A 20,653-nucleotide genomic window follows, 5' to 3' on the forward strand; every position below is an offset into this window, starting at 1 on the left:
TCGACATATATCGTTACCATATTTTGGCGATATATATAGTGTCAGCGATATATTGTCACGATATTTTGCGATATATATCGTGTCGGCAATATATCCTCATGATATTTGGCGATATATATCGTGTTGGCGATATATCGTCACGATATTTTAGCGATATATATACTGTCAGCGATATATCGTCACGGAATTTGGCATATATATCGTGGAGACAATATATCGCCGATATCACGATACAAAAAAATATAGTATCGTATTGTCTGGGACGATATTTTCTTGACGATATATCGTGATATCAAATTTCCGATATCGTCCATCCCTAGTCTTAACTCTCTGGCACTGTTTAAAGTAGGTAAGGATAAACTGAATAATTTCGACAATAAGGACATCATAAATTCATTGAATGTTGTGATGGAAGAAAAACCTTCGGAAAGATCGAATAGAAGTTGAAAATATGCTGCTTTGAAATATGCCAGTGTTTTATTTAATCGGATTAGGTTGTTTTTTTGTCCTCCTCCGTGGCCGTGCTGTCTAAAAGGTGCTGTGCTTTGGGCTCCGACTGCTGGACGGGTTCAGTCTCTGGGTTCTCGGCCTGTGTATAGGACCGGTGGCAACCCACCATCGTGAGGAAATTGCGTAGCTACGAGTGAGTAGCGTAATCCGGTCCAGGGTTCAGTTTTTTGGGGGGGGCACCAATTTCCAAAAGTGTACACATAAATACTAATGAAGATTACAGTACTACTTTAAATTAAAGTTTACCATGGTGAAACAAGTCTTTTATACTTTAATATTTCTTTAAGTACCAATTCCAGTCATCTGTACATGCGGCCAAGTTATTAAGAACAAATATATTTAAAAATTACATTGTAAAAAAAACAATATATTAAAGATAGCGTATTCCTCGCGAACACAGAAACGCACAAGTTACAGTATTTTCATATTATAAACAGTCTGTTTTACTTCATTTCTTTATTCTCTTTTGCTTTATAATTAGTTTAATGTAGCACCTGAGTCCTTTTCAGTAACATGCATGATGCATGATAAAGCTGCTAGTAATTTGGACACCAGTTTAACCTTTCAATCGTCAAATAATTGGAACTTACTAAAGACATTTAACTCACCCTACAAATACTGTAGCTGTAGTTTTAGTGAATGTTTCCTTGCAAATATGTCAATAACCTCCTCTGGTTTCACTTGGTATTTGTCTTTATGGATGTTCAGGAGAGCCAAACCATTCAATCGTTCATTACCCATTGTAGATCTAAGGTAGGTCTTGATTTTTCGCAGATAGGAGAATGAACGCTCAGCTGTAGCCGTTGTGACTGGAATCACACACAACAGGTGAAGCAAACTTCTAATGTTGGGATACAAGGAAGAAAATTTGTACGCCTCTGCTGGATTATCTGGGGTAGATTTTTCCAATAACCAGAATTGTCTCCGTAACTTGAGTTCCCCTTCTAATGCTAAAATAGACTGCACATCATCTTCATAAAATTTAGCTGCCTCAATTATATCTTTAGCTGGATCATCTTCTTCAACAATGAATTTCGGAATTACTTTCTGTAGAGTGCTTAAGACTTCAATCTGGTTTCTTTGAAATCTGTAATCAAATTCAGATATTAAATAATCCAGAAAAGGGATGAACGCAACACATCTGAAATAATCGATGACATTATTTAAGGGAATATTTGACCTATGTCTTTGATTCTGTGCAATTCTTGGGATTTTTACATCAACATTCAGCTCTTCAGCAAGTGCTTTACTCAACGGCATACGGGGGCACCAACTTTCAACGATGTTCGGGGACACCAACTTCCAATGGTGTATGGGGGCACCAACTTTTAACAATGCACAAGGGGCACCAACTTCAAATGATGGTCGGCACTCAGCAATTTTTAACGATATACGAGGTGCACCACTTTTCAAAAGTGTACACATAATTAATAAGATTTTTTATTAATTTTGTAAATTACATACTACGAGTATAATTTGCTCGAGCATTTTTTTGGGGGAGGGCACGTGTCACCCTCTGGATCCGCCACTGACCCGGTCTCGGAAATCTGCTATAACGGCTGGGGGTTCGACGTGCTGACCCCACGTCATCACTTTACCGGTTGAAGATCTCCACACCTCTAGGTAGGATTGTGGGAGGGAGACTGGCAGTCGGGAGATTGGCCTAGAAACTTCAAGGGCTGTCTAGCCACGGGTTATTTATTTTTATTAATAGACATGTGTTTACTACTTTATACTGCATTATTGTGGCTGGAAGTTACAGTGTTATTTAATTATACGATGTGTAACCAACGTTCGAAGAAATACGAGAGCTTGTGTGAAGATATTAAACTCCAATAAAGGACAGTTGGAATAAGTATTATAAACAGAATGTGATAATCAAAATCTCAATAAAAAATTGCATATAAAGTATTGTGTCGTATAATTATATAATCAAAATAAATTTGATATTTTGCCCAGCTGTCCTCCTCCGTAGCCGAGCGGGTTAAGGCGTTCACTCGTCTTGAGATCGTTCGCTGCGGGACGGCGTAGGTTCGAATCCGGCTCTGGTCGGAATTTATTCGGCCTACGTATAGGGCCCGTGGCAACCCACCGTGAGGAAATTGGGGAGCTCCGAGTGAGTGAGCGTAATCCGGTCGCGAAGTCCTACAACGGCTGGGGGTCGGTCGGGCTGACCACCCGTCCCCCTTGTCTGGCTGCAGATCTCCACGTCCCCTTGGTGGCTCGCGTGGGAGGGAGGCCAGCAGTCGGTAGGTAAGCCTTGGCCCGATATTGGGCTGTTGCGCTATTGGATTATTATTATTATTTTGCCCAGCTAATAAAGTTCGATGTACGTACCATGTTTGTGTATTTGTGCCTTGCTTAGCTTTAAGCCACATCAAATATCGGAACAAATCGACGCTTATGAGACTGATAATTTCTGTTTCAGGAATCTCTGGGTTCACTATCCTTTGAGGTTCATGCGTGTAAATTTATGTCTTTTAGTATTACATTGAATTTATTAAGCTGATACGGGGAATCAAAGTGTGGTCGTTCATTGAGACACGATAGAATGCGATAAGAATGGTGTTTTTTGTGGAATTGACCAGTGAATTTCGCCGTGATACAATGAACTCACTTGCCAATTCACTTAGGGTGTGAACCTGTCCAGTTCGAAACTTTCGATGTCGCTTCTCGCTAATTACATTAATTTGAAAGCGATACGCTTCATATGCTGTACACATTGCTGACAAAATACAAGTGAAGCTTGTGCATGAAAATTAATGTTTTGTGGAAGTTGAGTGTTTCAAACCCTAAATGATTACCGTTCTTTAATTTCCGTCAACATAGTGGATTCTGTTATGTGACGACGAATCTCATTAACCAAGAGCACATAAACTATTTATTTCAAAAATGAAGAGTCATTATTCTGGAATCTACGGAGGCAATTCATTCATTCGGTAAGAATTTTACGAGTTGCAATTCTATTTTTTTGCTCCATTACGAAACAAACGTGCACGTATAAAAAAAAGTAAAGCCCGACAATTTTTATTTTACAAAAATTCCATTTACTTTTAAAGATAAATGAGAGGTCAACCATTGACTTATTTTTAATAGCCTGGATGACTGATGTGGGGGTCGGGGTTCCTCCTCTCATGTGGCCCCCTGGCTGTGACATGAACTCTTCTTGCTTCGGGTTTCTATTATTTTTCCCATCGCATATTCAGTGCCAACCTTGCGATTCTGTTTGCCAAAGTGTACGGGGAGGGAATTTTTGTTATTCCTGGATTAGGATAACACTATTTGCGAAAGATTTTTTTTTTTTTTTTGCATCGTTTTCGGGAATTACATCAGTACTATTTCCGTCTCGCTTATTCTAATGGCATTTTTCTTTTCGATATTTAGTGTTGCTTTTCTTCCATTATCGGCTAGTCGCGACGATGAAGAGAGAACTCTGAGCTCTCGCATTCTAACGCATTGTGATAATCACTTCGTCACGAAAGTCAAAAATGCTTTTTTTTTTAAAAAAAAAATATTTTTCACATTTACATTAATTTGATTGTAGACGTGGACAGTTCAGTTAATTAATATTTACGCTGCAATCTTTCCGTTAACCCTTTTCTTTGAGTCTGAGAGACAAAAATCCCTGCTTGTGGTTAAAATGATTGATAGTAAGCAACACTGCTGGTTTCCGAACACTTACTTCGGCTGTACTGCCAGAACCGAAGCTGGACCAACTCAAACGAGTGTGCAACTTTCTGTGAACACAGTGGTTTATCCAGGATTTTTCCATTGGGGGGGTGCTGGGAAATTTTGGGGGGGTGTAAGTTTGGGGAAGTTAAGTGCATATTTAGGACCGTTTTAAAAATGTTAGCCCTAATTCAATTTCTTCATGGATGTTTCTAGAGATTAACCCCCCCTTCTCCCTACCCTTCACGTAACATTTCGGAAGAAAAAAGATGTCAAATACAGGAAAAGATGGAAAATAGATTAATGTTAACATTTCAGTTTAACGTTTCGAGTATTGCTTTCCTTCCGATAATGTTCAGTACTTGATTTTATCAATCGTTAGACAAAACACAAGGGATGACATTAAAATACACAAAATTTTAACGTATTATTACCAGAAATCATTTCATGCAATTCTTAAGCTAGTTACGTATAAAGAAATTAGGAACACTTGCGCAATATTTTAACTGTATTTGTATCGTTCTTGCCGTAAGTGTAACTCGGAGTTCAACTTGGGGGTGCCCAATTGAAATATCAGTGAGAATGCATTGCATGTGTGTGGACACACTTGCCTGTCTGAAGTAGTAGTAATAAATACACATATAATATGACTTAAATAAATTATGACACTGCCAGCGAAGCGAGCAAGAAAATTTTTAGAACTATTTCTTTGCAAACTGATTAGGCTATGCATATTATTAGTTAAACATAGCGACAGTATCCCATGATGTTTACTCTTTACAATCTTGCTTTGCTCGTTCGTTGAAGACTTTAATATGAAATTCCTTGACCGATTTCATTCAAAAGCAATATCAGGTATCAATCAAACGTGCATCCCAACTTCCCACTATATTTTAACGTCTTCATGGCCATGTTCTAAATATATCGAGTTTCATTACTTTATTTCAGTTTGTGAATCATCGTTTAAACAGAGATTTGAAAACACCAGCAGAATTTGGAACTCACTCGCTACATAGAACTATTAAAATTATACATGAATATTTTCTAACTGTTAGAACAGGAGGGGGCCGGGGGCATGTGGTGAGGTAAAGAGGACGCCGAACGAGCAAAGCAAGATTGTAAAGAGTAAACATCATACTGTTGCTATGTTTAACTAATAATATGCATATGCATTATACCCTTAAAAAAATTTGGAAAATACGCTTGGCGCTTTTGAGAGTTCATATTTCAAATACTAAATGAGAGACTATAGGGAATTAGGAGTCACGTGTCTCTTTGCCTTAAAAGAAAACGAAACAACATGTGCAAATAAACGCATGGCATGTTAACTGCAAAAGGAAGGCAATGAATTTTCACTTCTAAATTGAGGCAATGCTTTATTTTCAATTATTTAAAAATTGAATAGCATTTATTTCACTATTCAACACAAAGAGCACAATGAACGAAACAAATTTTCTCTCTCCACGTTTTAAAGCAGGAAGTGGCAAGTGCCGTCGTGCCCTCACTGGTCCGCCTATGGTCAGATATAAATTTGGGACTTAATGTAAATTAAATTTCTTTTATGTATAATTCCTTACACTCGGACCCGTAGCCAGGAATTCTTTGTAGGGGGGGGGGGGGGGAGGCAAAGTAAATCCTAGAGGGGGCAAATTTTTAATTTATTGTTTCGGTCGCATTGGCAGATATAGCAGGGTACACAGAGGCACTTGACACCTCTCCCAAAAGAGATAAGTAACAGAAAAGGGATGATATCTTAAAACAGAAAAAAAAAAAAAAAAAAAAAAAAAAAAAAAAAAAAAAAAAACTTCGAGCAACATCAAATGGCATTTTTTCGATAATGACCTTTCCAGATTGGCAAAGAATATAAAGTTTAACATAAATAGGCTAATAGGGACTGTATCTACTTGATATTTACAGGTTGATAATGTTAATAGACGTTTAATGGGCCTCTCTGAAGAACTGATTAAGGAAGGGAGCCCTTTTATAAATCATGCTTCATAATGATTCCCTCTAGTTTCCAGTACGCAAGATTTTTCCGCAGAAAGGAATCTAATGAGAATCCAACAACACCATTGTTATGCAAGAAAAATCGAATTAATTAAATAATAATGGTTACATATTATCTACACTTTGATGAACTATGTAAAATTTGTAGTATATTTTTTTTGTACTTGCTAAAATATGGGTGTCCACCACGGACTATTTCCTTCAAAGGGAAGACTCTTGCATCACTGCAGACAATGTTTGCCGACTGGTTACTTTAACCATTTTGCAAATTATTGTGTGAATTGTATTATATAATAGTTGAAATACATGTTTTGACACCTGACAAACAAATAGGAATCCCTTGATTGAGCAATGACTTCTTGGATTACGGTGTCATCATTAATATTTCATATTAATTTTCATAGAAATAAATTGTTTTAATAGGGTGCTAATAATTTTACGGGGGGCTCCATGGCATTCTCTTTTAACATTTTTTTTTCATGTAGATCGTTTGGCTCCCAGGGCCGACTCTCACCGCCCCATAGCTGTTGCTCTGAACTTGGACTATAAGAATAGAAGGTATTGCGAGCGAAGCGAGCAAGAAAATTTTACGAAATGTATTTTTATTTGTATAAAATTTGAAATCGAGGAGGGGGGGGGTAATTGCCCCTTGCAAGTGCTCTTGGCCATCTCGAAGAAAAATGCAAGGATCTCGTAAAAACTAATTCCATCATGAGTATCCAATTGTCCTGCTATTCTTAGATTCTCCTAGTCTTTCTTTTTTTTAGTTCAATGTTTGCTTCCCCTAGAATGGACTTCCTTCCAAGGTCAGGTGGGTGGGAGGGACAATGCCCTCTGCCGCCCTGTGGTTGCGGCACTGTTTATGAGTTTCTCTTAATCAATTTCATGTCATCATTCATTGTTGCGGTTAGCTATAAGTGGCAGAAAAGCAACGCTAAGTAACAAAATTCAAATATCCACTCCCTCTCTCTACCACATGAATCACTATTACCAAAAAGGAAATTTTCCCCCCCAATCCTGATACGCAGGGTCGGATTAACCTATGGGAAACTGGGGCAATTACCTCGGGGCCCCCACCAAAAGGAAGTTCTGAAGGGCCTCCACCAAAAAAATATTTTAACCAGCTGGCTATGCTTCTGTAAAATTACATAAGTTGTATTTTAAGAATAAAAAATAATTCAATATTGTCGCATGTCTACATTCTTCTGGATCCAATTGTAGCACAGCTCTCAGTCGATCTGTTTGTAAATATCTGAAGCTCAGTATACTTTATACCATGGATTGGTTTGGCTGTTGTGTGGAAATAAGGCACACTTATTCAAACAATCAATTTTCAGATATGATTAAGATAATAAATAATCCTACGAAGTACATAACTTTTTTTCGTTAATAACATCGTATTAGAACTGTGAGTTCTAAGCAGTAGCAATGTCAAACCTCAGGAAGACATCCCAATGGAACTGTCCATGTATAATATTATATGTAAGGACCCGTTCCGCAGTACATTTCCCAATGTCGAAATTCTCTTTTAGAGTGTATTTGGTCTTAATGGTAACAAACTGCAGCGGAGAAAGATCTTTCTCAAAAATGAAATTAGTGAAAAACAGGCTTCGTGCTGCCATGGGACAGGATCGCTAATCCAATCTTTGTTTATTAAGCATTGAACATGAACTTCTTCGTGAATTGGACTTCGATGATATAGTAGATGAATTTTCAGCGAAAAAGGCAAGAAAAGTGTGTCTACTATAAGTGTTAAGCCTTTGGGAATTTTCTTGAAGAAAGTCTAGTTACTACAATTTCCACAATGAACCTGTCGGTAATTGTCCAGTAGATGGACCGTGCATATGTATTGACATATTTACTCTTAATTGAAAATAATATCATTTATAATAAATTATGTTCTGTACGTAAGTACAGTCTACTGCTCAATTCTGTTTCCGTCTGAACCCTCTTAGTATTTACTATATATTGTAGTTACGGTGTTCACTCTTCATAATACACTGTAGACATTTAGACGCAGAACTTTACTGCTGCTATAGCGCTACAATTTTCGTCCTGTAACTTTATTTTCCTGCGCTATTCTCCCTGCAAACCTGTCTGCGATATGTTCGCTTGTGAATGACTACTGATTCTAAAATCAGGTCTACCATTTCAACTGCTGAAAATTGGTGGTTAACATATTGAGCTAATAAAGCTCCTAGTAAAAAAAAAAAAAAAAAAAAATCAAATGGGGGGCCCCACAAAACATTTTGCCTAGGGGCCTCCACAAACCTAGAGTAATTGTAAAGATTAGTGAGAATTTTAGGCGTTCTGTATTTTTCACAGGTGGGGGCAAAGCAGGCTCTCAGGGGGCAGTTGTCCCCTGCCCCCTCTAGCTACGGGCCTGCTTACACTTCCTTTGCTTCCTCTGAAAAGTTGAATAAACTAAACATGTCATTATGTCAGGGAACCGACTAGATACAAAGAGAAAGACAATTTTTACTAAAGCTATACGTTTGCAAACTGACAATAACTTTAATTTAATAGGGTGCCAGTAATTTCACAGGGCACCACGACGTTAACGTTTTTCTATTTTTATCTGTTTTGCTTGTTCGGCACCCCATTTGCACTTAGCGCCCAGGCAAGCACCACACGTGGACCCTCCCCCTTTTGCAACTCTCTTTCTGATAGTATATAATTTCTTTTACAAAGGTAAGGACTCTTGGAGCCACAAAAATGGTCATCAACTATAGACGTGAATGAATCACTTAGGTTCTTCATGAAATACTTGCTATTTTATATCGAATACTCGGTCAGTTAATTTTATATTTGTACTTTATGAATATCGGTTGGAAGAAATTATACCTACATATAGTGTCACTGATTTTCTACTCACCACTTTCGGTTTCTTTCTGTCTGGTTTTTCATTTTCTCTATCTTCTTCAGACAGTTTTGCAGTAAAGTTTCAGACATTGTTATACACCAAACAGAACGACAACACACGAGCGGAGATGCTACACTGAGACTGACCTAAGGCCAAAGGCATTTGACTGTTCTTTTCTCTACCACTCCAAAATCATTCATCTCGCCAAGTTACAGAAAATAGTGTTGCTAACCATTGTGACAGAATTCACTACAAGAAGTCAAACCTGTATCTTTTAATTTCTTCCCTTACTTTTATCGTACATCTTTCACATGAAAGAATCGAAAGGAAAATGCAACAAAACGTAAATTTCATTGACTCAGGGGTTGAATAATTGAATTTACGTATCTGTAATGTATTTAAGAAATATATAAGGTATTCAAACGATGAACTGTCAACACTGTGCGCGGAATGTGCTCCCTGGAAGGAGGGCGAGAGGTAAGTTTGACATTTTCCAGATGGCAGTGTCCCTTCCCTAGAGCTGACCGAAGCCTTGTCAAGGGAGCTACTGTTTCCAGGAAATGACCATGCTGCACATTCCACCCTCCTTCCTTGACACTTTGGTTTTAGTTGATCGAAAGGTCCATTGGACTACGCTTCTTCAGCTACAAATGATTTCTTTCTCTTAATGTTGAAGTATTGTCATTCTATTGTTGATATAAACATCCATATTTACACCCCCTGTAGGGGGGTGTTCCACTTTTCTGCTTGGGGGGGTGTTCACCAAAATTTGGGAGGGTGTTGGGGGGGTGTTAGGGGTGTGTGAATAAATCACTGTGTGAACAGAAGTGTACAACTTCGTGTAGGTACTGGATTAAAATTATTTTTGTTGATACCTGTTCATATTTTTATAAGCCACTTTTGGCTAATCGCGAAGATGTGGATGAGTGATGATAAGATAAAATTGATGAAGGGGGCGCTCGCAAAGAACACCCATTCCCAGGCCGGGAATCAAACCCTGGACACCTGGCGAAAAATTACCTAAAATATGTAGGACCTTTACATCAAATTCGCCAAAAAATGGCAAGTGCTACGAACATACTATGCCACACATGTTTGCTTTGCTGCACATGTAAAACCAGAAGTAAATTAGACCCACGGAAACCATTAATGTGTCCCTTTACTTACTCAGGAATAATCAATATAAGATTAGAGCCCTATATTCTCTGAACTTGTAACCCTTACTGTTGTTACAATAAAGTACTTCTTTTCCTCTCTAATATTACCAGAGTTTGCCGTATTTAGTGATTAAACATTTAGCATTTTCTACACAAGAAAGCCTGCTTTATCCCCAACATATCCAAGAATTTGCGAAGGCTGTAACATGGCCTTCTTTTTGGATGTCAGAAGCATATTTCTCATCTCCACATTTTTCTTGGGTTGTAGATCTAAAAGGTGGTGGTTACAAGGTGTTAAAATAACAGAGAAGTTAGATTCTCCTTTCCCCTCGAACACAAACATACAATATTCCAATCCCATGGGGATAAAATCCTGTGTAGGCTATCAGTTTCATTCCAAGTGAGTGTATGTGTGTGTGTGAATGGGGCGGGTGCTTCATCCTAAATGAAAGGAAAACAACACCTGTAGCACATATCTTTGAACTTAATTATTTAAGAAAATAGTAAAAGAAAAAGACATACTGTAGTGCCCTGTAACCAATGGGTTACAGATTTCGTCCCAGGTGGACACACAATGCACAGTGGTTGGTTCACTTTAAACTATAGGCCCAATCCCAATTAGCCCACCTGAGCATAAAATGGACTTAAACTTCGACGAGTGTGTGTGTTCAGCAGTAAATCTAAAAAAAATATGGAAGGAAGTTACTTCGCATACGAAAGTTTGACACAAATATTCCACTGGCGAAGCTAGATAAAATGAAAACTTGAATTTTCAAATAAATAATGCCCAAAAGTGAAAAACATAATATGATTTAGGGCAAGAATACCACCAATAGTTTTAGTATTGTTGCAAGGAAGGAGTAGGGGTTATGACTTTGAGATTGGTATGATGTCATACTTGATGCAAGTCCAACATACCGAGAAAACACATTATGAGGTGTACATATTATTTCACAAACAATATATGTTCAAACATACAAATTTAAGCATGAAAATCCAGGCTTCAATTTCTATGTAGTACATTTCCTGTGCATGCTTAAACACAGGATATGTTGTAATGTATGTTATTACAATTAATTGAAAAAAAATCTGCAACTTTGAAGCTAAAACTAGTGGATGGAACACAACTTGAGAATGTGCTTGACAACAGTTCTATTGGGGGAATGATATTTTCTACATAATTCTTACATGGGATCATGTGCAGTTGGGACATGCTGTATATCCAAGATAAATATCACTTTCATCTCAATTCAGCAGGTAGCATATAAAAGTGAAAATCATAATTAGAGGTTTAGCCAATTTATTAAAGTTTTGAAAAACGAATAACAGCATTTTTATAATTTCTAGATTTGCTAACAGCAATGAATTCTGAAATACAATTAAGTAGATTTATATTTTGAAGAAAATATTGTAAACTGTTACATATTTCTTTAAAGTTAATCCAAATATTTCTATTTTAAAAACTATAAACACATGTTTATGTTGGTCAAAATGTACACTTTTTTCAAAGAGCAAATTTACTTTTTAAACACTATACATGTTATATAATCCAATGAAAATACATCAGAAACACAGTACATGTCATATTGCAATTTGGAAAGTACATAATATTGTAATGAGATGCAAGAGTGTTTGAAGGTACAAGACTGAAGTAATTATTGCAGTATTTCTTTGCAACAAGAAACACCATGTATGCCCTAGTAACAGATTGAACCCTGATGAACTGAAAAATAACAACAGAAATAAGTATCGGTGGGTAGCCATTCCCCCTCCCAATCCCCCTCAATTTCTAAACAAGTCATTCCTACTAAGAATCCCTGTAGGGATGAGCTCATATCCCTACAAGGCTTCTGTCCTTCTTTACAGCATCCTAGAATAGTGGGAAGAAACAGACACATATCTACAGCAATTTTTGTCAAAAATAAAAAGCCCTAAGTTCCAATGAACATGTCACCAGTTGTTTGACAGTTGGTTATAATCCAAATCTTATCAAAAAAACAGAGGAAGTTAGGCATTGGAAGCAAAATATTAAAGCACAAGTATATATATTACATATACATATGTTTCTTACACTTTATGTTAGTAACTACCACTATAATCTTAAGATAAACAGCAGCCTCACTTGAGAACGTGCTGTATACATGAATACAAAGTTTTGTTCATAGAACGTACTGAACAATATATATCATAGATATATGGGACCAAAAATCACCAACGTTCTGCATGTGTGCTCACTTGTACCGCTGCATTCCTGCCTGAAGCGAGACTTGAGCATCAAGGTTAGACTGAGCTCAAAAGTCTACGTCACGGACAGGGTGCAGAAATGTGTGTGCACATCGCCTACTAGTTGGCAAATCACTTAAACCGTTTTAAAATCTAACAAAGAGAAATGCATTTTTCACCCACTCATTAGAAATTACCTTCCAAATGTAGTGGATGAATACAAGTGTTATCATTTTAACATTACATGCTAATAAATTACAATAAAAATGTGTATGAACAAGTAATAATTATATAGGCAAAAATATATATATGGTATATCCTTACAAACTAAAGGGTCCAGCCCTTGTACAAACTTACAAACTATGAACTGTACAAAAAAATAATATATATTTATATATATATATTTAATAATAATATTGCCACTTGGCATACACTGATCTCCTGCCTGTAAGTGCACTGCAATTCAACTCAATGTGATTGGTGTGATACATTGAGACATTACAGATGCATCTTTTGGCAGAAGATGATTAGAAAAGTTAGCTCACTCCTCTTGCGTTGCTGACTGCAACTGCTGAGGAGGAGGTTTCAAATAATTAGTGATGTTACTGAACAAGATCCCAAAGAAAGTAGATACTCATGTGAATGTAGACCAGCTACGTGCATGAGTTCTATCCAAAGCAGCATTCAGGGGAAACGCCCAGGAGTCAGACGGCGGCCATCTTGAATCGGCCATCGCCCGAATCGGATTTCCCTTGAATGCTTCTTAATAGTGAGTTGTTACAAGCAGTAAGGGTGACAGAACTGGTACACCAGTCTCTGAGATCGCTCCGTTTTCTTCATGATCCCCTTCTTGTAGTACTGTCGAATGGATCTGGACAGTTTGTCGTAGTTCATGGCTGGTCTGTTTTTCCTCTTGCCCCAAAGCCTGGCCACACGGACAGAGTCTTCTATCTTGAAGACCCCCTTTTGGCGGTCCAGCCACCTTATGCAAGATCCGTACAGCTGAGCCTGGGAGAGAAGTTCCTTCAGGAACTGCCACAGATGGATGTGTGAACCACTTCTTCCATTACTACTTGACTTCTCCGTTTCTTCTTCTTCCTCTGCAATGACAAGAAAATCAAGGTTATTACGGACTGCTCCCTGCAATAGTAGTTTACACATGAATACAATTTTAAAGAACATATGATTTTTTGCCACTAAGTTGTGCTCAAGTAACCTTAGCTTTATTGTTTAAAAAGTTAACTGTTTTTAAAATCTATGTACCTTGGTTTTATGCAATGCGGGGCCCAAAAGTTGAAACAAAACTAAGAGTTTTCAACCTCCGCATCATCATTGCAATTATTTCTTAAAAACAAAGGATATAAGAGAATAGTAAATGGAGCCAGTGCTGGACAATTTGGCAATATTTATCCACAGCATTTTTAAGAAATGGAATTGCATGGTACAGTGGAATGCATAAGTATTTCGAATCAATAGCCCATCGCCGTGTTTATTCTGTGTACTTTACGCATGAAGAACTTAAAAGAATTGAAACAAAACTCTAAACAAGTTACTGACAACCTCTGCACCAACATACAAAATAATCCATCCTTACAGCACGTCGGATGCAAGATAAAAATCTATGAAAATAGACATGGAAAATTTGCAGAGCAATACTTGTGCATCTCACTGTACAACAATTGTGTTTTGCTCTGGCTTGTATCGCATCAAATAAAAGTGTTAATGGGAAATTTGCCTGGTATTATATTTGCACTCCACTGTACAAGCAACATCCAAAAGGTTTTTTTTTTTAAAGGGTTATAACAATATTGTATGGAGAAATCCTGGTATATCAGCATCAGAGTCCACTAACGAAAGATATTTCAAAAATTTGTGCAAATAGCTGTGTAAAAATTAACACTATACGCAACTCATAAATTAAGTTTTTAAGTAATTAAATTTCTCAGGACTTCTGTGGTAGTGAAACAAGGTGAAATCACATTCAAATTTAGAATGACTGTTTTCGGAAAAAAAAAAAAATATATGAAGCTTTGATCAGAATTCTGTAATCTAAAAGTTATGTGCAACTGAAATTTGGTTTAATGTTCCGTTTCACAGTTTTCTAGACATAGCGCAAGGGGTCCCGGTTCAAATCCCGGCATGGGTGTGTTCCTTCATCAATTTCATCACATCATTACCCATCCCCATCGTCGCGATTAACCTAATTGGCAGAAACTGGCGCTAAATAACAAAATAAATAACAAAATCAAATAAGACTCGCACTGCACTATTTTATTGGTAATACATGAAACAAGGTCCACTTGAGCGCTGTCAAGCACAAATTACAAAGCACTGAAGTAGAACATAACGTAAATATACAATAGTTGTAGTGATTACACAGCACATGAATGCATCAAGACGACATGAAGCACAAAGCAAGGAAAACACTCCAATACGACTCTACGTAACACGAATTTCGCGGTTCACAGACAAATGACCAGACTTGGATGGACGGTGCATTACTGAAGTGGGTTAACAACACAGGTAAAATGCACGGTAATTACGCTCAGGAGCAACGTAAATACTGTCAAGCTTTCAACAGAAGTATCCACGACAACGAGCCAACAATTCTACGTTCCGAATAAAGGCAAGAAGACACACATGTGAAATCACACACATCATGCATGAAAATGTACGCTGGGAGAATATCTTCGACTTCACATGTTCAGACCTGACCTACATAAAGATGGAAACCATTAATAACACAGACTTAGTACAATGCGCGTGTACGGAAATGTTGTCCAGAGCCACCTGGTGAATGGATCGAAGTTCGCAGTCTGTGCGAGACATCGATAAGCAAGTAAAAATTGCTTATAAATAGTAAACTATTCGTAAATCTTCATTACTTTGTATGTTTCCTACATCCTTCCAGACTACGTGGTAGAAAATCATCTAAATACAGAAAGAACTACGTCAATATCTGAACCAAGCCATGCTATGAAGGCTGAAAGTTTTTTTTATGTTGACCTAGCGTCAGACAGAACACAATTACTTGAATGCACGATGATTTAGCGAATGATATAACAGCCAGTGTTACCTTGGTCAAAATCTACAAAAGGGAAACGAGAAAGCAAGGGATTAAAAACTGACATGCACGTAGATAAGAATCTCTTTCGAAACATAACAGTCTAGGATGCACGTCTATCACGGATTTCCGACGAGACGTTTCTATTATTCTACCGTAGTCACGAAACGTTGTTTTCGTTCGAATCTTTCCTGGAAATATTTACTGGATATACACGAAAAGCAAGGGCTTTGTTACACTGCCTGCCAAACCATCTCTCTTTGGTGTTCCTGTCACAACAGAATCGGCCCCAAGAAAGATGCAACACTTTTGTACCGAACTGACTCGCACATATCTCTAACGCAACGAAAGAATTAAAAGCATGATTCATCAATATTGGAAAATATATAATGTTAGAACTGTAATGTGTAATACAGAGGGTGGGCTCTTGAATACTTTGTGTTGACTTCGCAAGACAAAATGCCTTATTAAATGTTAAAACAAAGAATAAATTATGTAAAAAGAAAATTATGTAACGGTTTAATTTCTCTTGTCCTGCACAAGTTGCATTACGGGACTTACAGTACTAGTGCATGCTGAGAAAAAAAAAGGATACACGGAACGAATAAAGCACGATATGATTTTGTTTTCTTCCCAATGGAGTTAGTTTTATCACTAGTTCAACCAAAACTGCATGTTATTCCTGCAGATCCCAAATGACCATGCGAAAGATGCACGCAAATCTTCAAGGTTAAGATGACGTTCACGAGGCGTCTGTGCGAAGTTGCCATTGCTGTATACTGTGCGCATCAACATGTAAAATTTGCTTCCCCGTTGCACGCGAATCATTACGTCTTTTGGCATGTTCCTTGAACTCCTCCCCCAAATAGTTCGTGATAATGTATGAGAACTTTCCTATTTACAAGTCTAGATTCACACGATTCATCGCTTCGTATTGTATTCATATCGGCGCTATTGTACAACTGCTTGAGCTCCGCGTAACAGATTAACAAATAATATAATAAATAAGAACGTATGTTTCACTTAAATTATTTAATTTACTCCACGTTTTAATATATCACACGTACAGTAATCTTTAACAAGAGCTAAGAATACATTGAAATATAATACCTTACAAAATATAAATCTGAAAAGATTTGAGTAACAGATCAAACAGGGAAGCGAGAACCATTTTCATTCAGTTTGTTTTCCAGACTGTTCCGAGAAGTGTAATGTTATTTTCTGGAGTGTTATAAACATTATCTGAAACACGTGAAACTGGTTGATCATAATGATGGAGAATATGTTCACAGTAAAATGCAGTATTTTTCCCCCACAGATATGTAGGTATTTTAATTATGTTAATGCAACTATGCTTTTCCATGCTGGATAATATTTTCGATTCGAACACAATCAACGGAAATGTATTTTTTTCTTTAACGATAATTATATATATATTTGTCACGCTCTAGCAGTGTGTGTGTCTCTTGTTTGATTTATGTAAACGACAGTCTGGTGAAAGATAAAGATTTTTTTTCCTGGACCCATTGCGGAAAATCACCATTCTCCCATCACAGTGACAGAATTCGAAGTCACCTCACAGATATGTTTCACTTCTTAAAAGTGAAATGTTTCCATGTTGAAGTGGTTTCCTGGCAGAACACAGAAATCATTCTCCCTCGCCGCCCACATGTTGACAGGCGGCGTCTTCCTCCTTTTTTTGACAAGCAAGAAAATCAACTTCTCTCGGGAAGCCGGGAAGTTATGCGCAGTGATCAAGTCACGGTCCGCTCGCCAAGGAACAGTGCCGAGCGCTAAGCTAGCCTCGCTGTCAAGGCCACGGAAAAATGATCCCGGCCCGAGATTCTCTCTTCACAACAGCAACTTGACAATCGAGTAGTAATAGGCTATGACGTAGTGTCTAAAAAAGGTGACCTTGAAAAGTAGGTCTTGAGTTATGGGCTTGGAGGAGAAGTGGTTTGTGTCTGTGTGTGTCGAAAATCGTTTGATCTGCTTGCGCGCGCAATTATACCCTGTGGTCCCGAGTAATTTACGCACCTGTTAGTGCAATTTGCTCCCCTCCCCCCTTTTCTTTTCATTCTGGGCGAGGTGTGCTGAGCTAAATACAAGTCAACGAACTTCAATAGGATTGTTTGATTTTCGGACCGTGTGGAGGTTTCAGTAAACGAGGGAGTATTTGTTTAACTGGGCAGAGGCCTTGGAAAGGTGAAGCGCAGGAAATAATCGAAAACCTAAGTTTTGTTAGGTTGTGAGGATTTGTTTTTGCTAGTTTCCGCGACTTTACACAGGAAGGGTGCCAGATCAAACAAGTTACATCTAGTTTCTCTAGTCCGGCCAAAGATAAGTTTAGGCATAGATCTCCTCGTGTTTCTCTTGGAAGTGAAAAATATCGTCATTCCGTCAAGTGCTAATAAACTTCTCTTTTGAAATATAACAAAACATCACTATTGCCCATGGTCGTCCGCGGGATTAAAGGCATATTTTTGCCCATAATAGTGTTGCGACCCTCAAGAACGCACTTTTAGTATGAAGTTGTCATGTTCCTACAACGCCTCTTTAATAATATTAATATAAATTGCTGTGGTTGAAATGAAATTATGCGTATGAAATATAAAATTCTAGTTGAAATTCAATTTCCATGTGGGGGGATGTATCCCCTTCCGAACGTCCACGTTATTGTTGCCTGCGAGTCCGTGTCAACTTTTGACATCTCTGGATCTAATTGTTTGAATTGTTAGCTAGGCTATTCGGGACTGGACCTACAGTTTAAAGCGGGATCCAAACCACTGTGCAATGTGCTTCCACAGGGAATTGAATCCGTGGCCTCTTGATTGCAAAGCGACGACAAGCCTGATAATAGACCCTACTTGTATCGATTGATCAAGATTTACTGTAAAGTCTGCCAAATCTTTCTACTACAGTGTAGGAAACATGGCTATTATGTGACTATAAGCCACGTACTGCTAAGTTCTGTTGCTATTTGTCCCTCCATCAACAATGTTAATCGATAACCAGTGCTCCAAGTGGGAGATCGCGGATGGTGCTACCCCCCCCCCCCCTTTAAGAACATTTTCATAACACATGTCCCAGCTAGGATAATTTGAATAGGCAACCCCCACCTACTAGATTATCTCCAGGTTAATCTATACAATTATCCCCTTCCTCCAACTAGCAATTTGCACTAAGAGCACCGTCGATAACTGATTATCTATCTTTATGTGTGTCTACATCTTGGATAGCCTACGCTTTTAACGAAAGTTTAACGTGTAGCACTACACGTACAACATTTCTGCAGAAAGTTCTTGGCAAAGAGTTCACAAAAACATACGCTATAGAAGTAATAATGAACTCTATCAGTCCACTATTATAGATGTCAACCACTGCGCTCGAAAATTCCATACATTCTCTGAAGCGTGATATCCAGAAAGCCTTTGCATGAGTGAAGGCACTTCTGTGTATAAAAAAAGCTAGGCACACGAGAGCTTGTAGGAGATATACCAAACGTAGATTTCAATCCAACATGCTGAAGTGAAGTTCGTGAAAGTGATTTCTTGTGTTTCCTGAAAGCATGGACTAACGGTATTGTGAAAACATCTACACCTCGCCAAGTACCGTGCGTTCATTTCGATCTGCAGCCGAGAGATCGGGAGAAGCGTGGCGGGCGGCGCTCACGGAGATGCCGACATTTGCGGCCTGTAATGCCCGCTTATTTTTATGGACTAATGCAGACATTTATATAAATATTACAAAACGAGCACTAACCTGTGTTATAACACGCAAAAGTTCTTCTGTAATTCATCACACAAATAAATACGCTTTAGAAACGATGTTAAGAGCCACAGATAATAAAACATTTTAATCATAGTTTTGACCAGTAACGTCCTGCTTAAGTTTATATCCTTGAAAAAGTTTTGTATCGACGGGGATCGTTTGGAGGTTTCGAATGTGCAACACTGTATCAAGATTACGCTGCAGACGAAACCGTCAAAAGTCAATGGTTTTCGTGAGCTTCCTTGCAATCCGAAATCTCCGAGCTCGAGTTTTTGTTCCTTCACGACTAGATTAAGACAGAGCTGTGAATATAGTGGCGAGCAGATGTATACCAAGAGCGTGTTAATTTCGTACTGTGCGCAAGAGTGTTATTCTTGGTTACTTGTCGTTACTTGTGTTATTGCAGTGTGTGTGTGTGTTGTGTCAGTGAGACGATTGGAATGCCAGCTCAAGTTTCACTTTAGAACAAAGAATTTTTATGTATGACACTTACGTGAAAACAGACTCGTGTCGGGAAGTGTGTAGGCAATTTGTACATAAATTCCCAAGCGTTTCACCTCCACATAGAGATACGGTTAGACATCTTGTCCTTAAATTACGATAAACTGGATCGTTAAATTTTAAAACACCTAAGCAAAAACGAGTGATTCTAACCGAAGCAAAACTCGATGAAATTGGTGCAGCGTTAGAACGTTCTCCAAACAAACCTCTACGCCGTGTTTCACAGGAGATGGGCGTGTCAAAATCATCAGCACATACAGCCACTAAGGTACAAAAATTAAAACCGTACTCTTATAACAAAGGTTAGTGCTCGTTTTGCAATATTTATATAAATGTCTGCATATGTCCATAAAAATAAGCGGGCATTACAGGCCGCAAATGTCGGCATCTCCGTCAGCGCCGCCCGCCACGTTTCTCCCGATCTCTCGGCCGAAGATCGAAATGAACGCACGGTATAAACTTCCTGGACAACTCCACACAATCAGTAATTCTTTTTCAGCCTCACTTAAAAGGAAATTCACTAAATAAACCCTCCAATCATTTACGAGAACAAGGAAACTTTAGGTGTGAAAATAATTTGTACATATTCGAAAGTGATTGTATAAAGTTGGCGATTCTTTGAACAAAGATTGTTGCATTCTCTCCGAAGAAAGTAAGGGTTCATAGAGTGAAAGAAGTTTGTTTCTTTCAATCATTCCATGGTTGCCAACCCTACTTTACACTCTATAGTCTTGGTTTATTCGAGGGACGTACATAAACTCAGGCGTGGAAATGAGACATTTACTGAACGCTTTCTAATTCTTCACTTTTCTTTTGCTCAATCTTTTATTATTTCTTGATAGCGTACGTTGCATAGACGTATATTTGAAGCTGTTCGTTATATCGTAC

At 38.1% G+C, this 20,653-nt stretch overlaps 2 protein-coding genes across 2 annotated transcripts in view; both read right to left on the reverse strand.

The window, feature by feature from the left end:
• Positions 1-1,119: 1,119 nt before the first annotated feature.
• LOC145996759 (52 kDa repressor of the inhibitor of the protein kinase-like) lies at positions 1,120-1,770 on the reverse strand. Its single transcript, XM_083133288.1, has one exon. It carries the CDS (start codon positions 1,768-1,770, stop codon positions 1,120-1,122), a length of 651 nt encoding a protein of 216 aa, XP_082989414.1.
• A 9,628-nt stretch (positions 1,771-11,398) lies between these two features.
• The window catches only part of LOC145997244 (DNA-binding protein D-ETS-4-like), a 42,736-nt gene continuing 33,481 nt past the window's right edge, over positions 11,399-20,653 (reverse strand). The window contains exon 5 of the mRNA XM_083134074.1: positions 11,399-13,529. Coding sequence (XP_082990200.1) covers positions 13,207-13,529 — 323 coding nt within the window. The 3' untranslated portion in view covers positions 11,399-13,206. The remainder of the gene's footprint in view (positions 13,530-20,653) is intronic.

This window comes from Lepisma saccharinum, chromosome 13 (assembly GCF_977018435.1).
Source record: "Lepisma saccharinum chromosome 13, izLepSacc3.1, whole genome shotgun sequence".
Classification (NCBI taxonomy): Eukaryota; Metazoa; Arthropoda; class Insecta; order Zygentoma; family Lepismatidae; genus Lepisma; species Lepisma saccharinum.

Bases quoted from the DNA above. Each gene is read 5' to 3' on its own strand.
- LOC145996759 (XM_083133288.1), bottom strand. From the start codon at position 1,770: ATGCCGTTGAGTAAAGCACTTGCTGAAGAGCTGAATGTTGATGTAAAA.